Below are 20,826 nucleotides of genomic sequence, written 5' to 3' on the forward strand. Positions count from 1 at the left end.
AAAAGCATACACAGTATGAATGTAAGTTTGACATCCCCCCCTCTTAACTTGAAAGTGTACGCTTGCATTGTGGGACTTTGTGACAAGATGTCTGCCATGGCAAACACTGGATGGCTTTGTAGTGATACTTGGTCCAAATATTTTCATGTATGAAGGTCATCAAGTGTTTATGGTCTGTGAAGAGCTTGGAAGAACATAGTCTATATAGAGACGTGTGTGTGTGTGTGTGTGCCTGCACGCTAGTGATTTCTGCCTTCCATTTTTTAGTGGAAAAGCAATTGGCATGTTGTGGAAAAAAAGCAATGCAGGAAAGAAGTTACAAACTATATGCTGAAATTTGTTTGCAGTAGGAATCCAGCTACAATCAGTACAACTAAGGTTTGCTGCACTTACTCCTTTCAATGTGTTTTAATAATTGGTTTCTCCAAGATAGTACTTATTACCCACTTTCCCAGTGTGTATTTATTTCGCTTTTGCCAATAGTGGGCTATTATATCCCTACTAGACCAAAACATAAAATCATTGTATAAGTTCTATATGGATTTAACACATTTACTGCATTATTTTGACATGACTATAGCTTTTACTTCTTTTATATGTTAATATATGCTATGTTTTGTTATAGATTATCCTAATATTTTGTGCTGAGTTTTCTGTTTGCAACTTGGGGCTTCCTCAGTAAAGTGGGTTATAAGCAATACATAAAATAATGGAGCAGAATGCAACTGACATTAATTCTGAACCATGCACTCCTCCTAGTAATGCACACACAAATAATTTTGAAAAATGAAAATGGTTGGAATGCAGGTACAAAAAAATTAATGGTGTATCCAGCTGACCACAATATAGAGCCCAGTATCAAGCTACTCCAGTGATGGAAGTGCAGAAACAGTTTTTCTCCTCTGCTGTTGAATCCTCTCAGTATCATCCAGCAGAGCTTTTCTGAATATTGTGAGATCTTTTGAAGTCTAGCCCAGGAAGAATTTTGTGCAAACCTTGGTAGAGTGCAGTTATATATATTTGCAATGTAGTCTGAAGAGTGGCTGGGGAAATCATCTAGATGCGTGGGGTAATAATAATAATAATAATAATAATAATAATAATAATAATAATAATAATTTATTATAAAGTTGCTCACAACCATCAGGATGCAGTGTTTATACCCTAGCTTTCATGAATAAATTTCAGTTATTGGAGCCTGATTATTTGGATAAGATGCTTGGTTGGGTCCAGCCAACCATATTTTTACTTAAGCCTCGCCCATCATGGCTTATTAAATCCAACAGAGATGAGCTGAGCTCCAGAGTGATCCCCCAAATGCTGTACAGAGTCAAAATTTGGGGAGAGGACAAGAACACTATCAAAGGGCTAGAAACGGTGCAGAATCAATTTCTTATGAGATTATTCCCCTTACGTAAGGGAACAGCAGCAGCACCTTTACGCACAGAAGCCGTGCGGACTTCTATCTCTTGTGTTGGTCTCTGAATACCATTTGCTGGGAATCACAAATGGGGAGATTTTTGTTGTACTCATCTGCTTGTGAGCTTCCCATTGGCATCTAGTTGGTCACTAGTTGACACTAGTCACCATCTTCTTTATAGATAGTGTCTCCAAACATTCCTTCTTTTTCTCTTGGGCGGGTACTCTAAGGCTGAGGAGGTTACCACCTTGTAACACACATGCAATGAACTGCTCCTCTTTGTATATTACTTCTGTAATAGAACACCCTCTGTGCGGTAAAAGTCTCTGCCTTGGAATACCATGTAGTTCTCCTCTGAAATTACTGTTGCATCATATCCTAAATCTGTTTTGGAATTAACATTTGACCCACAAATAATTACATTTATTCTTCCTGGAAGGTCAATGCCTTTACAATATATACCGCCTAAGAAAAAAATTGTCATCCATTTCTGTTGTCACCATTTGTACTACTGGGTATGACATATTATAGCACAGTGCTCTGTTTATGAACTCTTCCTGCACAGTGCTTGGCTGGACAAATTCTTCTAATGTTGTGATCTTTTTGTTTCTTGGTAAGCTGTTTTAAAGGCTGAGCCTCTTTGCTACACAATGTACTTAAAGTAGCTGGGCTGCTTTTCATGGGCTTTCTTTTTTAATTCCTTTGCAAAGATAAAATTGAATTTGCCGTTTTCGAAATATATATAGTGTTTTGTGGAGCAGACGTTGGCTCCTCTAAGTCTCTCTTAAGTTCTCTTTGCTCCCTAGTCTGGGTTTTGATTAACTCAGGTTGCCTTCACATCTCTATGACTTTGTGAAGTGTTAACTCTACCATCAGCTGCATCCTTTCATAAAAAGGCCTTCCTCTAGAATTCTAGGGGTGGGGTTATGAGTTTGTTTTTGTTTTTATTTGAAACTTTGCGTTCTCATTTTGTATTTTTTTATTGTGATCTTCACATAAATGGTGGTATGCAAATTTAATGATGATGGTGGTAATAATAATCTTGATGTGGGTATAATAAGGTTGCCTGAAGAAGAAACAAACAAACAAAAAACCTGTGGATCATCCTATCAAAGCCATTTGCTGCAGGTTTAGTTAATAATGCAGATTCACTGGCCACTCTAACCCGAGGCGGGTGGATCATTCCTGGAGCGCCCAGTAAGCTGATCAAGTAGATCAAGAATGAAGAACCTTCGGTCCTCCAGGTGTTGCTGAACTACATTTCCATTGGGCCTTGCAGGCATGGCAAGTGGTCAAGGATGGAGAGAGAGGTAGTTCAGTAACGTCTGGGGGGCCAAAGTTTCCCATCCTTGAAGTAAATCCCACTGCTAAGTCAGGTATGGAAGCCTCGTGGTGCAATGGGTCAGTGCATCTGGCTGTTAACCAAAAGGTTAATGGCTTGAGTCCACCCAGGAATGGCTGTGGACAGGATCCCTGCATTGCAGGGGGTTGGACTAGGTGACCCTTGGGATGCCTTCCAACTTTGCAATTCTGTGATTCTATGCAACTGCTTGGTCAAGTTAAATGATCAGCTACCTAAAATATGGCAAGAAACCTAAGCCATTCTTAATCAAAAATAGCATGTTTGTTTGTTGGTTGGTTGGTTGGTTGGTTTGTCGGTCTGTTTCTTTGTTTTGGAGTGGAAACAAAACCTTCCTGTGTCTTTCCTGAAGGAAGATAAGATCATTTTAGATACTAAGAGGCTGTTTGTGGTAGCTGATTGTGCAAGGGTCATTAGTACCTGGGTGAGAGTCTATAGACGGCTACCTTTGAATCTTGACTACAAATACATAAATAAATGACTAAATAATCCCCATTGTGAGTTGGCTGCAAATTCCAAATTTTGTTGGATAATTTCCTACTATTTTCCTGTGTGTGTGTTTGTGCGAGTATGATTCTTCCAATTATTTGGGAAGGAGAGAAGGAAAAAATATTGAGACATTTGCCATAACCAATTGAGCCATGTTTCCAATGATTACCTGTGATAATCCAATCCAACAATTAGTCATGATATTTTTCAAATGTTGGGCACAACAGGGAAGGGGGTGGGGAAGCAAAGTACTGTTTTCAACATGACAATCTACAGGTGGATTTTGCCTGCTCTCTTTTGTAAACAAGTTCTGTGTAAATTGTGAACTGCCCTCAAATTTCTAGATATGCCTATATCGTTTTAATATATGCCTTATTGCAGACTTTGAATAGCAGTGATGCAATAATGCTGCAGAATTACTTGTATTTTATTTATTCTTATTCTTATTGTCTGTCTTAGAAAGATTTCATGGCAAGTTAAGTCAGTAAAAAAGAGGAGACCAATTAAGCAGATTCAGTCTGTATTGTGCGTAAAGCAGATGCTTAATAAAATTAGGAATACAATTGAGGCTCTCTTCTGTATTACCTAAATTGTCAGTAATATATTCCTATGCAGGATGAATGCCTTTTTGTTGTGCGTTTTCTAAAGTTAAGGAAGCAAAGCAAATCATGATTAGCAGTGGCTGTTTGTTATATAAGGCTGCATAGAGTAATATGGCTTTGTGTTTGTGTGTGTCTGTGTGTGTGTCTTTTTCCTCTACAGGGCTTGCTCTCAGAAATCCTGCGAAAGGAAGAAGACCCCAAGACTGCATCACAATCTTTACTGGTAAACCTTCGGGCTATGCAGAATTTCTTGCAGCTGCCGGAAGCAGAAAGAGATCGAATATACCAGGATGAAAGGGAAAGAAGTTTGAATGCAGCTTCTGCAATGGGCCCCACACCTCTTATAAGCACACCGCCCAGCCGACCAACACAAGTAAACTATTTAAAAGTCTTTCTGATCTGCTTGATGCCAAATGATGTGCTTTGATGGTGTGTGAAAAAGAAAGGCAAGCTGTATAGTTGCCGTTTTTTCAGATACAGTAATGCAGCTGGAAGTTCTGATTGAGTTTTGTGTATCAAAATTGCACAAGCAGTGCAGCCTGCATTTCGTTTGCATTTTTAAAAAGGAAGTCGGCAGTCTTAGTAAGTCCTCAGATGGATTGCAGAGATTTAGCCTTGTAGTGTGAAGTCAACCAGGTACAAAATTATGATAGTTCTCTGAAGCTCCTAAAGGCTTGCACTAGCTCTGAAATAATGCTTAAAATCCTGAAGGGTGTTGCAGGCTCAGTTAATTCCATTTGATCAGTTATAGGCACAATGAGTGCCTGTATGTGAAGCCCTTCAAAGAACATAGTAATGTGTGAAGGGGAGATACATCTTTGAATAGAAAGCAATAACAAATCTTCAGCCATGAATTACGAATGATGGATGTCTCTTTTAGCAACAGGCATAGCTATATATATATTTTAAAATAATCAGTAATTTCATTGAAATTATTTAAGCAGATTCTTCAATAGTTCTCGAAACCCAGTCAAAGATAAATTGAACTAAAGTTTCTGAATTAGAGGCTGCATGGACCCTCATTGCTGCTGAGAAGGCGTTTGTCTTCAGATACACTGCTCACAATTTATAATTTCAGAGGATTTCTTTCTGTGAGCTTATCACTTAATTAAGATCGTTTAAACACCTTTGAAATCTAAATGCTTGGCTGTTCACTATATAGAAAATAGTTCTAATTGACTACCTTTGTGCCAAGTCTTATTTTAATGACACACGTGAAATGGCCAAAATATGAAATACAACCTTCCATCCTTGAGAAATAACCATGGAGAGGACAGTTAATGGAAACACTAACATTTAAATATAAATATGCTTCCAGGCGCCACTGTAATAATGGAGTAGTAAACTTTGTCCTGATAAAAAGCCATTCTGAATGAGAGCAACTGCATTTATTATACCTCTTGTGCCATTTGAAGAACTGAACTGAAAAGTAGTTTGTTTTGCCTGGAATGAAGCACTTTATGAATTTTAATGTACAATGTCATATTAAAAGCTAAACCAGGATTAAAAAAGATTTTTGTTCCTAAACTAAAACAGTACTTATGGGAATATGTATATAAAAGGGTTGGGTTTTTTGTTCATTTTCACATGGGAAAAAATATGAGAAAGCCCATATTTGTGAAAAGCTGTTAAATTACCTGTTTGGGTAAATTTGGGCTTCGTTCAAGAAATATGAATGACTCCAAATTTTCCTGTTTTTATTGTCAGCCAAGATAGATAGAATTGCTAGGAGATGTGTCTTTTCTAAATATTTTTTAAAGAGCTGCTAGGAATGGAAATTATATTTTCTTAGACAGATGAGAATAAAGGCTCATGGCAGTTTCATAGAAATGTTAGCAAAGTTTTGTCACCATTACAAATAACTGCATAGTTGATGCCTAGTTGTATTAAATTTTTTAGGTGTAAGATTTTAGTAGGCATTTGTTTCAAATTTTGTGAAGTGCCTTAATGCACTGATGATGCTGTATAAATAACAACTCTTCTTATGGGATTTGGTGGTGCACCAATTTAACATTGTGAAGGTTTTATGTCCTTTTGCTTCCACTTTCTTCCTTAGCTCTGTCTTGAGTTCATTCCTTACTCTAACACTAAATTATTATTTTTCAGAAAACATAGTATTATAAAAACTTCTTTTAAATATATATATATTTAGAGTATCACACACATTAAATTGTGACTGATGCTTTCAATAGAAGTTCTGGAGGGGGAAAAGCCTTTGTAGATAGCCTCTGAAAGGTTAATTAGCAATACGTAGTGCTCAGCAGAGCACAACAGACTAATCATCCATGATATTCTTAATGGTTCAAGAGAAACTGTTAGAAAGGAAGGGAAATGTTTTTGAGGCTGATCTGCTATGCAAGAGTTTGGAGAAATGAAACAACCCTTCTCTAGTAACCTATAACCCAAGTTCATAAAGGTATGCCAAGCAGTCTGAAGTAATTTGTCCTCATCTATCGTCGTCATCCCCCTCCAAGTTTTCAAAGAGTCTTTTAATATTTGTCTACTATTATATTTATCTATACCCAGTTAAAAGAATCTCATGCTCTTGACATTATTTGGATGAAGCATGTTAGAAAATGTAGTTTTGATAAAAGGCTGTGTCTGGCTTGCTAGGTAACCTTCCTACGAAGAACTGATCGATGAGACAGGAATGACCCTAGAGCAGTGATGACCAAACTTGGCCCTCCAGCTGTTTTTGGACTACAACTCCCACCATCCCTAGCTAACAGGACCAGTGGTCAGGGATGATGGGAACTGTAGTCCCAAAACAGCTGGAGGGCCAAGTTTGGCCATCACTGCCCTAGAGGGAAAAGAGCGTACACATTTGCTCATGTTTTGTCTGGGTGCCTGGAGTTGCTAGGTTTGCTCAGCAGGGAAGAGCAGAAACTTTCACCTTGCTTGTCTGGGAGGGCTTCGGTTGATGGTGCATCTTAACAGATTTCTGGAGCCTCTCCATCAATTGCTGAAACCAGAGGCGTGGATCAGCTCCATGAAATGTTGCCTTGTGTTGTAAAAGCAGCCCCTGCCCCACGATGGTTTCTAGTCAAGAACACAAACCACCTGGCCATCTGTCAGGGAGTCTTTAGCTGTGATTCCTGTATTGCAGGAGTTTGAACGAGATGGGGTTACCTCCCAATTCTATGATTCTATAAATCGATAAAAACTGTTGTTGTTTACATATCAAGGTGGTATACATAGTTCTCCCCCTCCATTTTCTCCTCACAACAACCCTGTGAGGCAGATTAGGCTGGGAAACTGTGACTGGCCCTAGGTCACCCACTTTCTCAATGAAAAGGAAAGGCACTTTGCATGTGCTCAGGAACTTTTACTAGGTTCAAGCTTGCTAGTTGAAATAATTATTTCATTGACTTTATTCAAAACTGGGCCGATGGAAGGGTCTTGGGGGAGTGCTAACAGTTCCAGGCACTGGCAACCCACACCACACGAGTAGTGTGTTGTTACAGCTGTAGTGCCATTCAGTTGGGCATCCTTTGAAATTTGACGTTCATATCTTATTTTCCAGGTAAAAACTACAGCTATTGCAACAGAAAGGAATGGAAAACCAGAAAACAATACTATGAACATTAATGCTTCCATTTATGATGAGATTCAGCAGGAAATGAAGAGAGCTAAAGTGTCTCAAGCATTATTTGCAAAGGTTGCAGCAACTAAAAGCCAGGTAAGGGCCTTATCAGGCCTCAGTGGGCTACATTTGCTTTTCCAACATTTGTTCCAATATGGAGTTGATTTGGCCTGCATTTAGAGGGGGAAACAGAATGCTATATGAACACGTTGGGTAACAACAATGTAACAGTTAAAATTCGCAGTATCTTAAGCATGCTTAGCTTTCTTTGAATGTTGCCTTGTCTGTTGTAAAATTTGATGTTTTTCCTAGTAATATGAGGGAAAGCTACTATCCTAATGGCCAGAGACACACAACTCAAACCACACTGAAGGTCCAAATTATATATTGCTACATTGATCATCATAAATAGTATAAATAGTCTATTTTCATTTAACTTATTAATTTTAACTCTTATCTTCCCCCTCTCTTTTCCCCATAGTTTTCTCTACCATTATATTCATAATCATTATTATTACACCACTGTTGACATCTGAAAACCTCTGTTAGTCCTTCCTCTTTTTCAATCCTTCACATATTATCTCCCTGTACAGCTACTGGTTTGAATCACCCTCTCCTCTTATCTTTGTATCTCTTATGTATACAGTGTCTACCCAAAACTATGTCAATATTACCAGGCGGTCTAAGCTTGAGGCTTCTATCATTTGCATAGAAATACTTCTACTTCTTGCCCCTCTCTAATTCTGTGTGTATCTTTTGCTATTTTTTAATTAATTTTTTTATTGGCTCTCATTCGGTTCAGTGTATCATTTTTTGCCTTCTTGCCTTATTCTGATGACACAGATCTTTTAGAGTCTGTTCTGTCCCAAACCGGAGCCTTTCCCAGCACCTGCTGCTACTGCCCCAGAAACCATTTTAAATGCTGTTGTACAAGCTTTTCAATTTTAAGTGCCAGTAGTTGGGTGACATTATAATACAAGTGTTACCTATAGAATATCCAATGGTTTAATATGAACACTCTCTTTTTTTAATGACATTGAATAGAAAGTCAGTGTGTAGAGTGAAGGTAATTTACTGCTGGAGATAGAAATGGCATGTTTGATTTTTTTTCTCCACATAGCTATCATGCTCAGTTTATGTTCACTGAAGATAGTGGTACATTATTGTTAGCAGTGTTAGAGTTCTTGAAACACATGGCCAAAATTAGATTATATGCATGAAAGTATGTACAGACAGGGCAGTTAAATACAAAGTTGATTTGAGTGGTAGATTATCCTTAGCCATGATACCAGCTTCTTAAAACTACCCAAAGGGTGTGTGTCTGTCACTTATAGCTTGAGTAATATAATATAAGTTCTCTGTATTGGGGGTGTATTTTGGACTCTGTTGTCGCAGTTTGTTTTGTTATTTAAGCTTCAACTTTGGAAATATTTGCAGTTGGGAGTCGCTCCATCTTTCATTATATAGAAAAGATGTTTCTTTTTAAAGTTATATGCTGTAAGGAATACTTAAAAGGATATTTTGGAAATGTTATATCAAAATGATTAAACTCAAGCTGTGGACTGTAAAAAATTATAGCTTTACAGGCCACATGCCTGCCTACCCTTCAATCACTGTCAAAGTGATAATTTCTGCAATAATATGTTTCTTTTATTGTGGGATTCTAAACACCAAGTGCTGTTTAAACATTAAATGGAATTGTTTATGTTAGCTCTATACTCACTGTGTCATACACCAGGCCACTATAATCTCTCATGGAATGTAAAAATTCTGTCATGAATCATGGCTTGTGTATTGGAAATTACTGTAATTTTGATTGGAAATTACAGGGCTCTTGAAATGTTTCTAATTATGATAGAATGTTAACCGCGACTTCAAACCTGTGTGCTTCTTTAGATGTCTTTTATTTTCATGCATAGGTTATGCATTAAGATGAAACATCCGTTGTCAGCACCCAACCATGTTACCCATCCTTAGTCTTTTCCAGTTTTCCTTGGATATTGTAGTCATAAACTCACTTGGTTGCTAGTGTAGTTGATACCAAGATTTTATCCCACGCCTGAATTCTAACTGCATTGTAAATCCACATAGGACGCATCTTATAATTTAATTTTTAATCTAGTATGTCTTTTGTTTTGCGTATAGGCCAGAGGGAATATCTGTAATCTTAGGAAACAGGAAGTTTACATATAGTTGAAAATAATTGATCTAACAATAACAGTATTAGGTGATACATTATTGAGAGCAACTCTAATTTTATTTGAAAGCACGTTCTGCAATGTACATCCTTCCAGTTATTATTGACCTAAGAATATTAGTACATATACTTACGCACTTTTTAAAAAATAGTTTGCTGAATATTACAGAGCACTTTGTGCAAGAGGCACCATTACTAACAGTCCATTTTAATTATTCTACTGGTTTTAGTTTTAAACTGAAAAGTGTAGAATTAGTGGCTTTTAATTTCCAGACATTGTGGTCTGGGATTCCTAATATCACCAGTTAGTGTTCACATCTTGCTTTTTTTTAAATAGTGTTATTTGCTCAGTATGGTTCAGCTGTGCAATAGGGCTTTTGAGACTGCAATCCTATACACTGCAATCCTGTAATAGGTCTTACTGGTCTTACTTTTGAATAGGCATGTGAGTTTCCCAACAGTAAAAGGCAATTTGTCAGTTCTCTAGTGGAAGCCACACTTTGCTGAAGAAAGGCAATTAAGAAAGTCCCGGAGTATGCAATAATCTTAGACAAGTGCATCTCAGAACAGCACCCATTGTCTTTCGACCCTTGTTGTGGCCTTCCAAAATGGTTACATACCATTCATTCCCTACTGAATGGATAACTGAATTTTGGGATGCTGAAAATTGCATTGTGGAAAACAAACGTGCCAGTCACCTTAATGCAATCACCGTTTAAACAAATGGCTGCTGCTACTGCAGTACAGTCTTCTGGGTAGTAAGAAGCTGATATGGAAAGAGGGTGCACAATTTAGAAATTAATAATTATTAACAGGGCAAGCTGTTTGAGAGTGGAACAGGCCACCTTCATTACAGGATTTTAAGCGCAGGTCAATGGCCACTTATCGTGTGATGTAGTACTGGATTTCCTACATCAGCAAGGAGTCAGACTAGGTCCATCCAAGTCTTGATATCCTGTTGAGAACAAGGATAAGGCATAACTATATTTGCACTATACAAATATGTAGAACGAAGTCTTTTCTTTCACTGTCACAACTGCATTATTTATTTTCACATGTAAAATAGACAGTTGTCATTTGGGTGCTCTCAGACTTCTTCACTGTACGGTGTGACATGAAGACTACTTTTTTTTTTTTTTTGGCTAGGGTGTTTTCCCCCTCCTTGTGATGTTAAAGGGGACCTAAGTATGTAAGAAGAAATCTTGGCAGCGCTTGTGGTTTAGGGAAGCCCAATGCAGAGTTTCGCTTTTACAGTGTGGTAGCGCCATGCCTAGAAACAGCTGCTGCTTGGTCATTTGAATAGCACAATATATGGCCCTGTCATTTTGCACAAACGGATCCCCTTATTACTTAGTTAATATCACGATGACATTGCTTAAATTGCACTGGTATTTATTTTCTGGTATGAATGTTTGATAGTATTTTTATGTTTCCATAAAGAACTATTCATCTGGCACATCATATTGGATAATCATGAAAAAAAATTAGATTGGCTATCATAGCTTTGATCCATTTGTTGCATTGCAGTAACATTCCTCCTTACATTAGTTTAGCACCAAATGCTATATTCAGAATAAGCATTGTTAATTAAAAAAAATTATCCTGAGTATCTAAGACAGATTGGGTTTTTTAAAAATAGTATATTCTGATATTATTAAAATATCAGGAGGAAAGGGGCAGGATATAAATTCAACAAATAAATAAATAAAAGATTTCTGCAGCTATAGCAGTGAAACTGCAAAAAACCAAATGGGCCCAATCCAATTTAAGCACTTTTTTCTTACTGATTCAATGGTTAAGTATGTGCTTGGATTTCCCCGATTTGAACTAAAGGGTCAAGTTTAACAAACTTGATTGTGACCAGTATATTTTTTCCTAAATATGCTTGTCTGGTTGATACAATAAATAATGAAGCCATCCCCTAAATACATTATCCTTTAGAGAACTATTTCTGCTACCGAAATGTAAATAAGTCACAATACATGTAAGCATTTTAAGCATACTTGCATTCTGCCCCGCTCAACAGTAATTCACTGGATTTTATTAAGCTGTTATAAAACTTCACTTTGCATGGAACATTCCTATGTAGAACAGAGTGCACACTTCAGTGTGATTTGATTCAGTTCTTGGCCCTTGTTGGAAACATTTGTTTTTCTAATGTATATAGTACTACATGTACTTTCAGTAATCTGATGTAGCTAGAGATAATGCTGGCCCACTCCTTTGCTGCATGTTAAAGTATATTGCCTAACTTCCGGCCCTTCTATCTTTATCATTCCAGTTGTTCAGTCACTTACACGAGCTGAAATTAATAGGCTCCCATAGCTTGGTAGCAAACTACATGTGCAATACTTGGCTGCTCCATGAGCATTTTAATTTATGGTAGGAAAGCTGTGCACAAACGTATTATGTAATTATACACTCCTTCTCAACTTGCATTTTACAAAGGAAATTGTGGTTTCGAACACATTTCCTACACTTTCTTGCTTTCTTTTTCACTCTCTCATGCACACACTTCTAAAACTCAGGCCAGGTCTTCTCCTAGATCTTCTACTCTCCTTGTGTGATTTCATCTCTTTTTGGACCACAGCTGTTTGGGATTTACATCCTTACTCCTGCTTTTCTGTTGCCTCTGGTTTGCATTTGTTGGCGGCGGGGGGTTGTTCACAGCATTATTGGTTGTTCTGCTCTTATAATGTTTCTCACATGCTTATGGACCCGGCCACTAGTTCAACAGGCATTGTGGTGGAGCTGCTTGTAAAGCAGTTAACTGAGCAGAACTGCTAAGTGTAAGCTTCAAACTGCAGATACTCTAATTTACCCAGACAGGCATGTGTTGCATCTAGGCTATTATGTTTCCGATACATAAGTGACTTGTTTCAGTATTTTAGTTATGGACCGAAACTAATGTTAACTGACTTTTGTCTTTTCAATTGATGGTTTTAGAACAACTGAAGCTTCTTTACTGACCAACTATATGTTTAATAGTGTCGCAAAACGTGTGAATTTCGCATGACTCTTTACACATGATTTTAAAAGCAAAGATGAAATAATATATAAATAGTAAAAGTGCAAACTTGCAAAATTTGTGTGGGGCACCTTGTTCTCAAGCACTGGAGCACCTTCTTTGGGGTTCCCTAAGGGAAAGCTTGTCAAGACTTAGGAACACTCAATATATGACTGCTTCAGTCACTCTTGCCAAAGCATAGAGATGGAAATAATAGAATGCAAAGGAATGTTATTGCAAATGGGTCATTGTTTTTTATCCTTATGTTATGCATTTTGTGTTTTTATGTTGTAAACCACCCTCTGATCTTTAGATGAACGGTGGTAAATAATAATATAGCAAGAGGCAAGAGGCAGAGGCTGCATCCTGCAAACAGCAGCACCTGATCTCTGTCCTGTTCTAGTCCTGGAAGTTTAATTTTTAGGTGCTGGTAGTGGCTACTGGTATCTGAAATTTTGCTTCCCTATATTGAGAGAAATAAATGAAGAAAAAGACTGCCCAGAACTGCCCAGAGAATCGGATCAGGTTACCCAATAATTTAAAACTCAGTAAAAACAAAAAAAAACCCCACAAAAAACAATAAGAACTAGATAAATTTAGTAGCAGCCAGGACATGCTACTGACAGCTACGTAAAAACACAAATCAATATTACAACATTTAAAATACCCCATCATAGTGGCACATGAAGACAGAATCCCAGAAAAACATCCAAGTGATGATCCTCCATTTGCAAGAGCAGGGTGCCACAGATAATAAGACCCTGCTTGGCTACAGAAACCCAGCAATGTCATAATATTAACGTAATACATAATTAGAGGTTTTTGTTGCAGAAAATTATGAAGGATACAAAGGTTTAGATTATGATATTCCTTTGAAAAACACAAAGTATTCATGGGCACTGAGCAGAATAGTCGTGCCTTATACAGCAGTCAGTGTAAAACAAAATTTTAATGAAATACAAAAGCCTCCAAGTATTGCTCTTAGGCAAACAGCACGTCTCTTACAGGTTTCAGTGATCAAACTGCTCCTGGTGGTTTGTACATTTGCTCTGCTAAAAAAATACATAGTGGGGAAATCTATAGTGTTTTAAGAACCAGATTCATTAAGCCTACCATCTTCCTAGTTCTTTTACCTCTGTCTTGTGATGTCCCTTTATAAAATGAACTCGCCGATAAGCACTGTGGTGCATATAACGGTTCTGTAACTCATCAGGCTTCAGTGTTGCCTCAGTACCTCTGATTCAGGAAAATCAGATCATAGGCTGCATGCTGTCATATAATAAGGTGTCTGATCCTTATTACCAGTTTGTTGATGCACAGACTCCTTCAAATTGACCATTGCAACACATGGTTTCCCCTGAAACTAGCTGTGATAATTAGTGTGGCTCTAATGAGACAGAATGTCACTGATCTTGTGCTGAACTGTTGAGTATCAGCGCTACGGATGGCAACTGTCATACCCTGCCATCTGTGACAGAGCCTGGCATATTCTGTTTGCAAGGTGGAGCATGCTCAATAGAATAATTTTAAACAAATAGTTCGCTGCTTGATCAGAGAGAGCTGTGTGATAGTAAAGTGGATTATGTTTTTATACGTTGACTTTCTGATGACTAAATCAACCAGAAAAGTGCTAACTAATCTATTTTACAATTTGGAAAATATTTACAGGTGTTTCCTATTTTTTTTTGCTGTCTGTAAGCTCAGGTGCTTCTTTTCATTTTTATATCATTGTTTGGGGAAATTTCTCTGTGAGTTAAACGGAAAGTTGGTCGCCTTGTAGTTTGATTTTAGGCATTAAATTCATGGTAGAAATAGACATGTTTCTCTCTCAAGGTACCTCTCCATTTTGTTTGGTGGGATTTTGCTGGTGTTTGTACATTGCATTCACGAAAAGTTTAAATACCTTGCAGCTTCTGCAGCAGTTTGTGGTTATAGCCAATCAGTGAAGTGAAACCATGGATATGTAACATACAGATACCAAGCAACAGAGAAATGACGCCTTTGGTGTGTACCAAATGGTGTCTATTACCATAAAAGAAAATCTGCGGAGAAGGCTTTGTGCCTGGCACAGGGGCCTTTTCTAGGCAGCAGATGCTGTCCTTAAGTTAAGACACTGCTAGCACATTTTTCAGGAGCGAAAGTCCAGCGCTGCTTATCATTCCAAAATATGCTTTGTTGCTTTTTATTTCCTCCTCCTCTGGCAGACCACACAGGGCTTGTTCTGAAGAACATTTTCGCTAATCTGATCAGGCAGCCAAATACGCCGGGAAAACTGCTTTAATGATCCCACTAATTACCTCAAGTCAATATGAACTGTATTATTAGACTGAGGGAAAATATTCCATTAGGTCTCCCCCTTGGGAGTTTCTCCGCTTTGTGATGTCACTGAAGCCTTCGCCCTCTCGCTTGTAATTAATTTTATTTACACACGCAGGCACGCACAAGGTCACACCTGCACAACCAGAGCTGGCCAGGGAGCTAGTGGCACTCAGGCTTAATCAGATCTGTCATAATTACCATTCTGCATGTTTCTGACACACGCTGTGAAATATTTCAATTTAACTGCCGCTACCAGCACAACCAGATGTAGTACGAGTGTGGCTGCATTGGAAATATTATTCCTCAGGATAAACTCTCCTCCTCCTCCTTTTTTTTCCCCTCCCACCCCCTCTCCCTTTTAACAGCTAATGTGGCACAGAAGCTGATGTATCCTGTAAATCTTGAATGCAGCGCTAGATTGATAACAGCAGATTAGACAGTTTAACCACAAACAGCTTGTTCATTTTTCACAAATGAAAACCACATGTGGTGCAACTAAAATTTCAGCCCTCTTTTCAGTGGTGGTTCTTTTTCTCGTTGCTTGTTATTTGAGGTGTGTTGTTTGCCCTAAAAGATAACAAAACACTTATATAAATAAAAAAGAGTTGCTATCTCTTTCCAATTTATTTATTTATTTACTTTCATTTTATCTAACCTTTTATATTTTTTTAACGCTGTTAATTTGCTGTTGTGGTCCCCAGATCCTTTTAAAGTCGTAGCTGGAAATAAAGGTTGCAGTTCATTTCAAAATGACTTAAGTTTTAACAGTACACATTCCAAAAACAAAGCCATTGGGGGACATTGGACCCCACAGTCTTCACTCAAATTCTTCATGGGGCTATTGGGAAGCCCCAGAGGAGGGAAAAAAGGGGATGCATAAGTGAAATACTAGACTCGCAACATAAGAGAAAACAAGATGGAAACAAAAAAAAAAATGCATAGGTGAAATATTGGACACATAATGGAAAGGGTCCAAGAGCCTAATCAGTATTGCAAGTTTGCACTCTCAGAGTGTGCTAACCTCTGTGTCAAAATAAAGCCAACCTGGATCAGAATTAATCCCCTAGGCTGAGGATAGCCAACGCTGGTATCTTCCATAAGCTGTTGGACTCCCATCATTCCCAGCCATCGTGGACTATGATAAAGAATGATGGGGACTGGAGGTCATCAACATTTGGCGGCCTTACTTTGGCTATCACTGCTCTAAGGCATAATTTGCTCCCAGGTCCAATTACTCCTTGCAATCCTTTATTAATGTGTGTGTGTGTATGTCTTTTCATTCACACAGAGAGAGGATTGTACTTTCTTTCTTTCTTTCTTTCTTTCTTTCTTTCTTTCTTTCTTATTCCAGTGTTCTTAAAGAGGCAGAACCACATAAAAATACAATTTATGTTGGCAAAGATGAATTGATGGCAAGATACTATGGTTTTCTCTGTCCTATAGACAGAATGGAACCCAGTTAGGGTTTGCATGAACCAATTTAACTTGCCCATTCATTTAAAAGAGGGTGAATCAGTCCCCTGATAACTTACTAAGTTAAATGTGTTTGTGGTTGTTGTTTCTTTTTAAGATAAGGTTGGGGAAAATACCATTAAGCCTGTCATTTTTGAGGAATACATGAAGTGGTTCAGTTCTACAAATATTTAAAACAGCTCCTGGGGTCCACAACAATCCCATTAGCATAGGAGCACTCAGGTATATATTTTAAGGCCTATAATGTAAACCGTGCCTTCCACACACAAAAACAGCAATCAGATCGATTTTTTCCTGTCTCATACTCAGTATGACCTGCATTTGTAAAACACCCTGCAGCAGCATTATTTTAAAAGACAAGAAAGCAGGGGAATTTCTCAGATGTTTTTATAGTCTTCTGAAATTGAGACAACTGCCCAGTCATCCTGAAGTAAAAAGAATACCAGTAGTATTTTTGTATCTCACTTGCATTTTTATTTTTTGGCTTAGAAAGTGGGAAGAGGTAGGGCAGCAAACATATTGGGGGGTGGGGGACAGGAACACACAGCACTCCATGTGATTTCAGCTGCCTTGGGTCAGGAACCAGTTTGGGAGGAAAGTAAGGGGGGGTTGTTCCTGTAAGACCTCAAGTGTTGTCAGGTGACTATGGCGAGGGCCCCCAGACGTTTGACGGTCTATTGACCCTGTGCCGCCACTGCGATTGCTTTTTCCGCTGCCACCGCCCCGTATCTCACGGGGACACACGGAGTCCAGTCAGTTGTTAACATAAACAAATAATCAAGTTTATTTTTAAATGCAGGAACAAGCTTATGGTTACAGTTAATTTTACTTGGCAGTTTCTTATTCTTAGTTCCTAACAACTCCAAACTGATTATTCCCAACTATCTATCTGACTCCACCTAACAATTCCTCTCACTCTCTCACAATACAACTCTACCAACCCATACCTAAACCTCCCTCTCCTTCTTCAACTCCCAAACCTCAACTTCCACTCCACTCAACTCAACTCATCTGACTTTCAAAACCTCCCACTCTAACTTTTATTCCCCCCTTGCAATCTCACTGGCCAATCACATCACACCTATTTTAACCCTTTCCTTATGACCCATCCTAGGAGGCAAACGCCACAGTGACGAATAGAGAGTAGAGCAACATAGCCTCCAACTGACAGGCTTGAGTGATACCCAAATTATCATCCTCAGAAAAGACCCACTGATTTCAGAGGGTCTGCTCTGAGTCTGTCTAATGCTGACCAGTTGGGACAATGAAAGTGTTTGCAAGTGCCTGTTCTTCCCCAGGGAAAACTGCCTAGGAAAACACTAAGAATCCTTCACCTTGGTAAATATCAAGTATTGCTATGATACAAGTGAGATTTAATTAGTCAAAAAGGTAAAGCCAAAGACATGCTTAACAACCTAGATAAACACACATAATGTTCCCAATCAAGTTTGTACCTGCTTAGCTTCAACAGTGCTATGTAGTAGCAGGTGCTCCTAGACTATTTACTGGTCATACTCAGAGATCCCACTTATTGCATTTATCTGAGTTAAACCCCTAAGTGTATGTTAAAAGCAAAATTTTAAATGCAGTTCATAATACTCTGGGGTTTGTTTGTTTGTTTGTTTGTTTGTGTAAATCGCTTTTCAAAATGAAACAATGCCAAACAGTTATTAACCTATGGGTGGAGATCAGATACTGTAGTTTTGGATGCAAATGTATAGTAGCAAGCTTATCAGCTGTTTTACAAGGCTGAGCAGTAGCTTGTCTTTGGTTTCGTTTGGTGTTGCACAACCTCTTACAAAACTTGTGTTGCAATCCCCAGATTGTTTAGGATGGCTCAATGAGGGGGGAAACATTTTCACAGCCCTTTAGGTCAGGCTCACATGGATAAAAAGTGAGCAGCAAGGTGGTACAAAAATTATAAAACAAAGGTACATAAATTCTTAGGAGCAGTAGTTGCCTAGCCTGAAGATCCGGAGTTACTAGATTTGCAAGAAGAGTTGCATACTCCTGCTTTTCCCTATATCATGGAATGAGAGACCTGAATTCAGAAACAAAGCAAGTGGCCTTTTGTAAGTCACTGTCTATTGGACTTCAGACCTCCAAGTGATAGGGAATGATGTGAGGACTTATATGTTAGAAGCACTTAAAAAAATTATTCATCATCAGTGACACACAGCTCCTCCAGCTCTGTTGCACAGTGTGTGTCCTCTGAGTTTTATAATACTGCCTCTGACGCTGCCAGGAACATGTTAATTGGGTGACATGAGTAGGAAAGCCCTGTATTACAAGACTTGTCAGTTTGCATACAACACCTAATTAAGGCCAACACTCCAATGTTCTTGAACATTTATTACACTAGTTGCATTTGTCTTTTCAGAGAGAGAGAGAGAAATTGTTAACAGAGGCTAGTGTATTTTGTAAGTAAAAGTAAATGGGAAGACAGAAAGAACCTGCGTGGACTATACTAGTATTAATGGTTCGCTGAGGTCAGATACAAATATAGCTAAGGAATTCTGTGTGTCAGATTTTATATTCAGCTGTATAGTCAGATCACTTATGCCTGAAAGTTCTACCAAGAAAATACTAGAAAAGATCTGGAATTCTGCGACAATGAGACAAGCTATAGTTAATGAACAAGAAGGATGAGGGGAGGTAGCAGTTTCCTTCCATAGGAACCAATCAGTTGATAATGTAAGTATTATTGTTATGAGTGTTTAAAACTCATCTATAAAAGTTACAATTATAGGCGTCTGCTAACATGGCACTTTGGGAATATGTTTTTATGAAGGACTGATTGAAATTAAAGTGAACTGTGGCTGATTACATAAGGCTTATTTTTTTGTCATTTTAATATTTCACGTTGTGAAAGAATGAGAAACAGTAAAATATTGAACACTATCTGGACATAGGAGAAATTGGCACAGTTCAGACATACTGTATTGGCCTGAATATAAGCCTCACTTTCACCCCAAATTTTCCGTGAAAAGTTAAAGTGCGGCTTATATTCATGGCCTTACGGTATGCAGCCAGGAGCGTGGGGTAAACAGCAGCAGGAAGTGGCGCCCATCCCCTGCGTAGTCCCCTATCCTCTCCCCCAAGGCCAGGAAGAGAGAGAGTGAGGAAGGAGAAAGATCACTGGCAATGCAGCGCGCCTCCCCCGCCCCCCCAGTATGCAGCCAGGAGCAGGGAGAAATGGAGCGGCTTATATTCGGGTATTTTTTCTTTTTCCTTCTCCAACTTTAAAGGTGTGGCTTAAATTTGGGTGCTGCTTATATTCAAGCCAATATGGTAACACTTCCCACTCCAACCATGGTGAGGAGCTAGGCAGTGTTTCTAGGGGATAGCAGCTTCCTCCTGCATTTACTCACACAAATTCCCCATGGGATGCTTCATTAACGATAACCTTAATATTGCGAACCAAAATCTTCCCTGGTGACCAGAGTCTGAACCCAGGGCTTGAAGCAACTTACAAACCCTTGTGGTGAAGCAATGTGATTAACTTAATTGGACTAAAACAGTTTGTTAGCGATACAGACCATGGAAGGGAGAGGAATTCATGCTGGAGAAGGGAGCATTCAAATCTATAGCATGGTTGAAATCTCAGACTTCCACACACACTTGAATTTCCCAGCTCCTTGTTGTTCTGTTGATCCACCCTGCACCTCCACTTTTATGCAGTATATCTTCTACCCCTACAGTTGCCCTTGCAACCCAGAGTTCCATAGCAGCTTTTCATGTAGTGGCTTTCTCAAGATTTATGGGCCCGAGCATCTTAGCAATCAAGACATCAAAATGGTAGTTGCTTAGGTGTAATGTACACCAGAATGGATATCAAGCACATCAATGGAGGATACATTATTATAGTACTCTGGAACTATTTTGTTCAGGCCTCATTTCCCCCCATTAAATTATTTGGGGTTGTATCCAGCTACTCAGAGTAGACCTACTACTCTGAGTAAAATTAACTTTGATACAACCCTTTATTTTAGAACTGTATATGTGCATGCTGTTTTACAAAACACCATACTCCCCACCCGCCCCACGAAAAAAAGGTCAGGATCCATGTACAGAGGAGCTTACTCTCTAAATTTTGCCAATGGTGAAAATATCAAAATAAGGGGAGGAAATGGAAGGCAAAGGATGAGAAGAGATGAGGGTAACAAAATGTAGTTATAAAATAGTTAAGTCTTGTTTCAACTGGGGATGAGCCATAGCTGGAGAAAGCAAAGAGGTGTCACAGAAAAACAGTTAACTTCCAAAAGCGTGTAAATCTAAATAGCTCTGTTAACCATTGCAGCAAAAATAATGGGTCTTGTAGCACCATAACAGGCAAATTAACTATTACATATGCAGCTCCAGTCCACTTCATTGCC

At 38.6% G+C, this 20,826-nt stretch overlaps 1 protein-coding gene and 1 long non-coding RNA gene across 54 annotated transcripts in view; one reads left to right on the forward strand and one right to left on the reverse strand.

Annotated features, from left to right (window-relative positions):
- The window catches only part of SATB1 (SATB homeobox 1), a 116,056-nt gene that overhangs the window by 70,324 nt on the left and 24,906 nt on the right, over positions 1 to 20,826 (forward strand). For 28 of the 50 annotated variants that reach the window (XM_083577859.1, XM_083577862.1, XM_083577865.1 and 25 more), the window contains 2 exons: positions 4,032 to 4,244; positions 7,395 to 7,550. In XM_083577859.1, coding sequence (XP_083433985.1) covers positions 4,032 to 4,244; positions 7,395 to 7,550 — 369 coding nt within the window. Of the gene's footprint in view, positions 1 to 267; positions 379 to 4,031; positions 4,245 to 7,394; positions 7,551 to 20,826 lie in introns of all 50 variants that reach the window. The other 22 variants (XM_083577858.1, XM_083577891.1, XM_083577852.1 and 19 more) reach the window with 1 other exon arrangement.
- The window catches only part of LOC310745589, a 232,257-nt gene that overhangs the window by 3,238 nt on the left and 208,193 nt on the right, over positions 1 to 20,826 (reverse strand). The window lies entirely within an intron of this gene.

This window comes from Podarcis filfolensis (assembly GCF_964270895.1).
Source record: "Podarcis filfolensis genome assembly, chromosome: 12".
NCBI classification, from domain to species: domain Eukaryota; kingdom Metazoa; phylum Chordata; class Lepidosauria; order Squamata; family Lacertidae; genus Podarcis; species Podarcis filfolensis.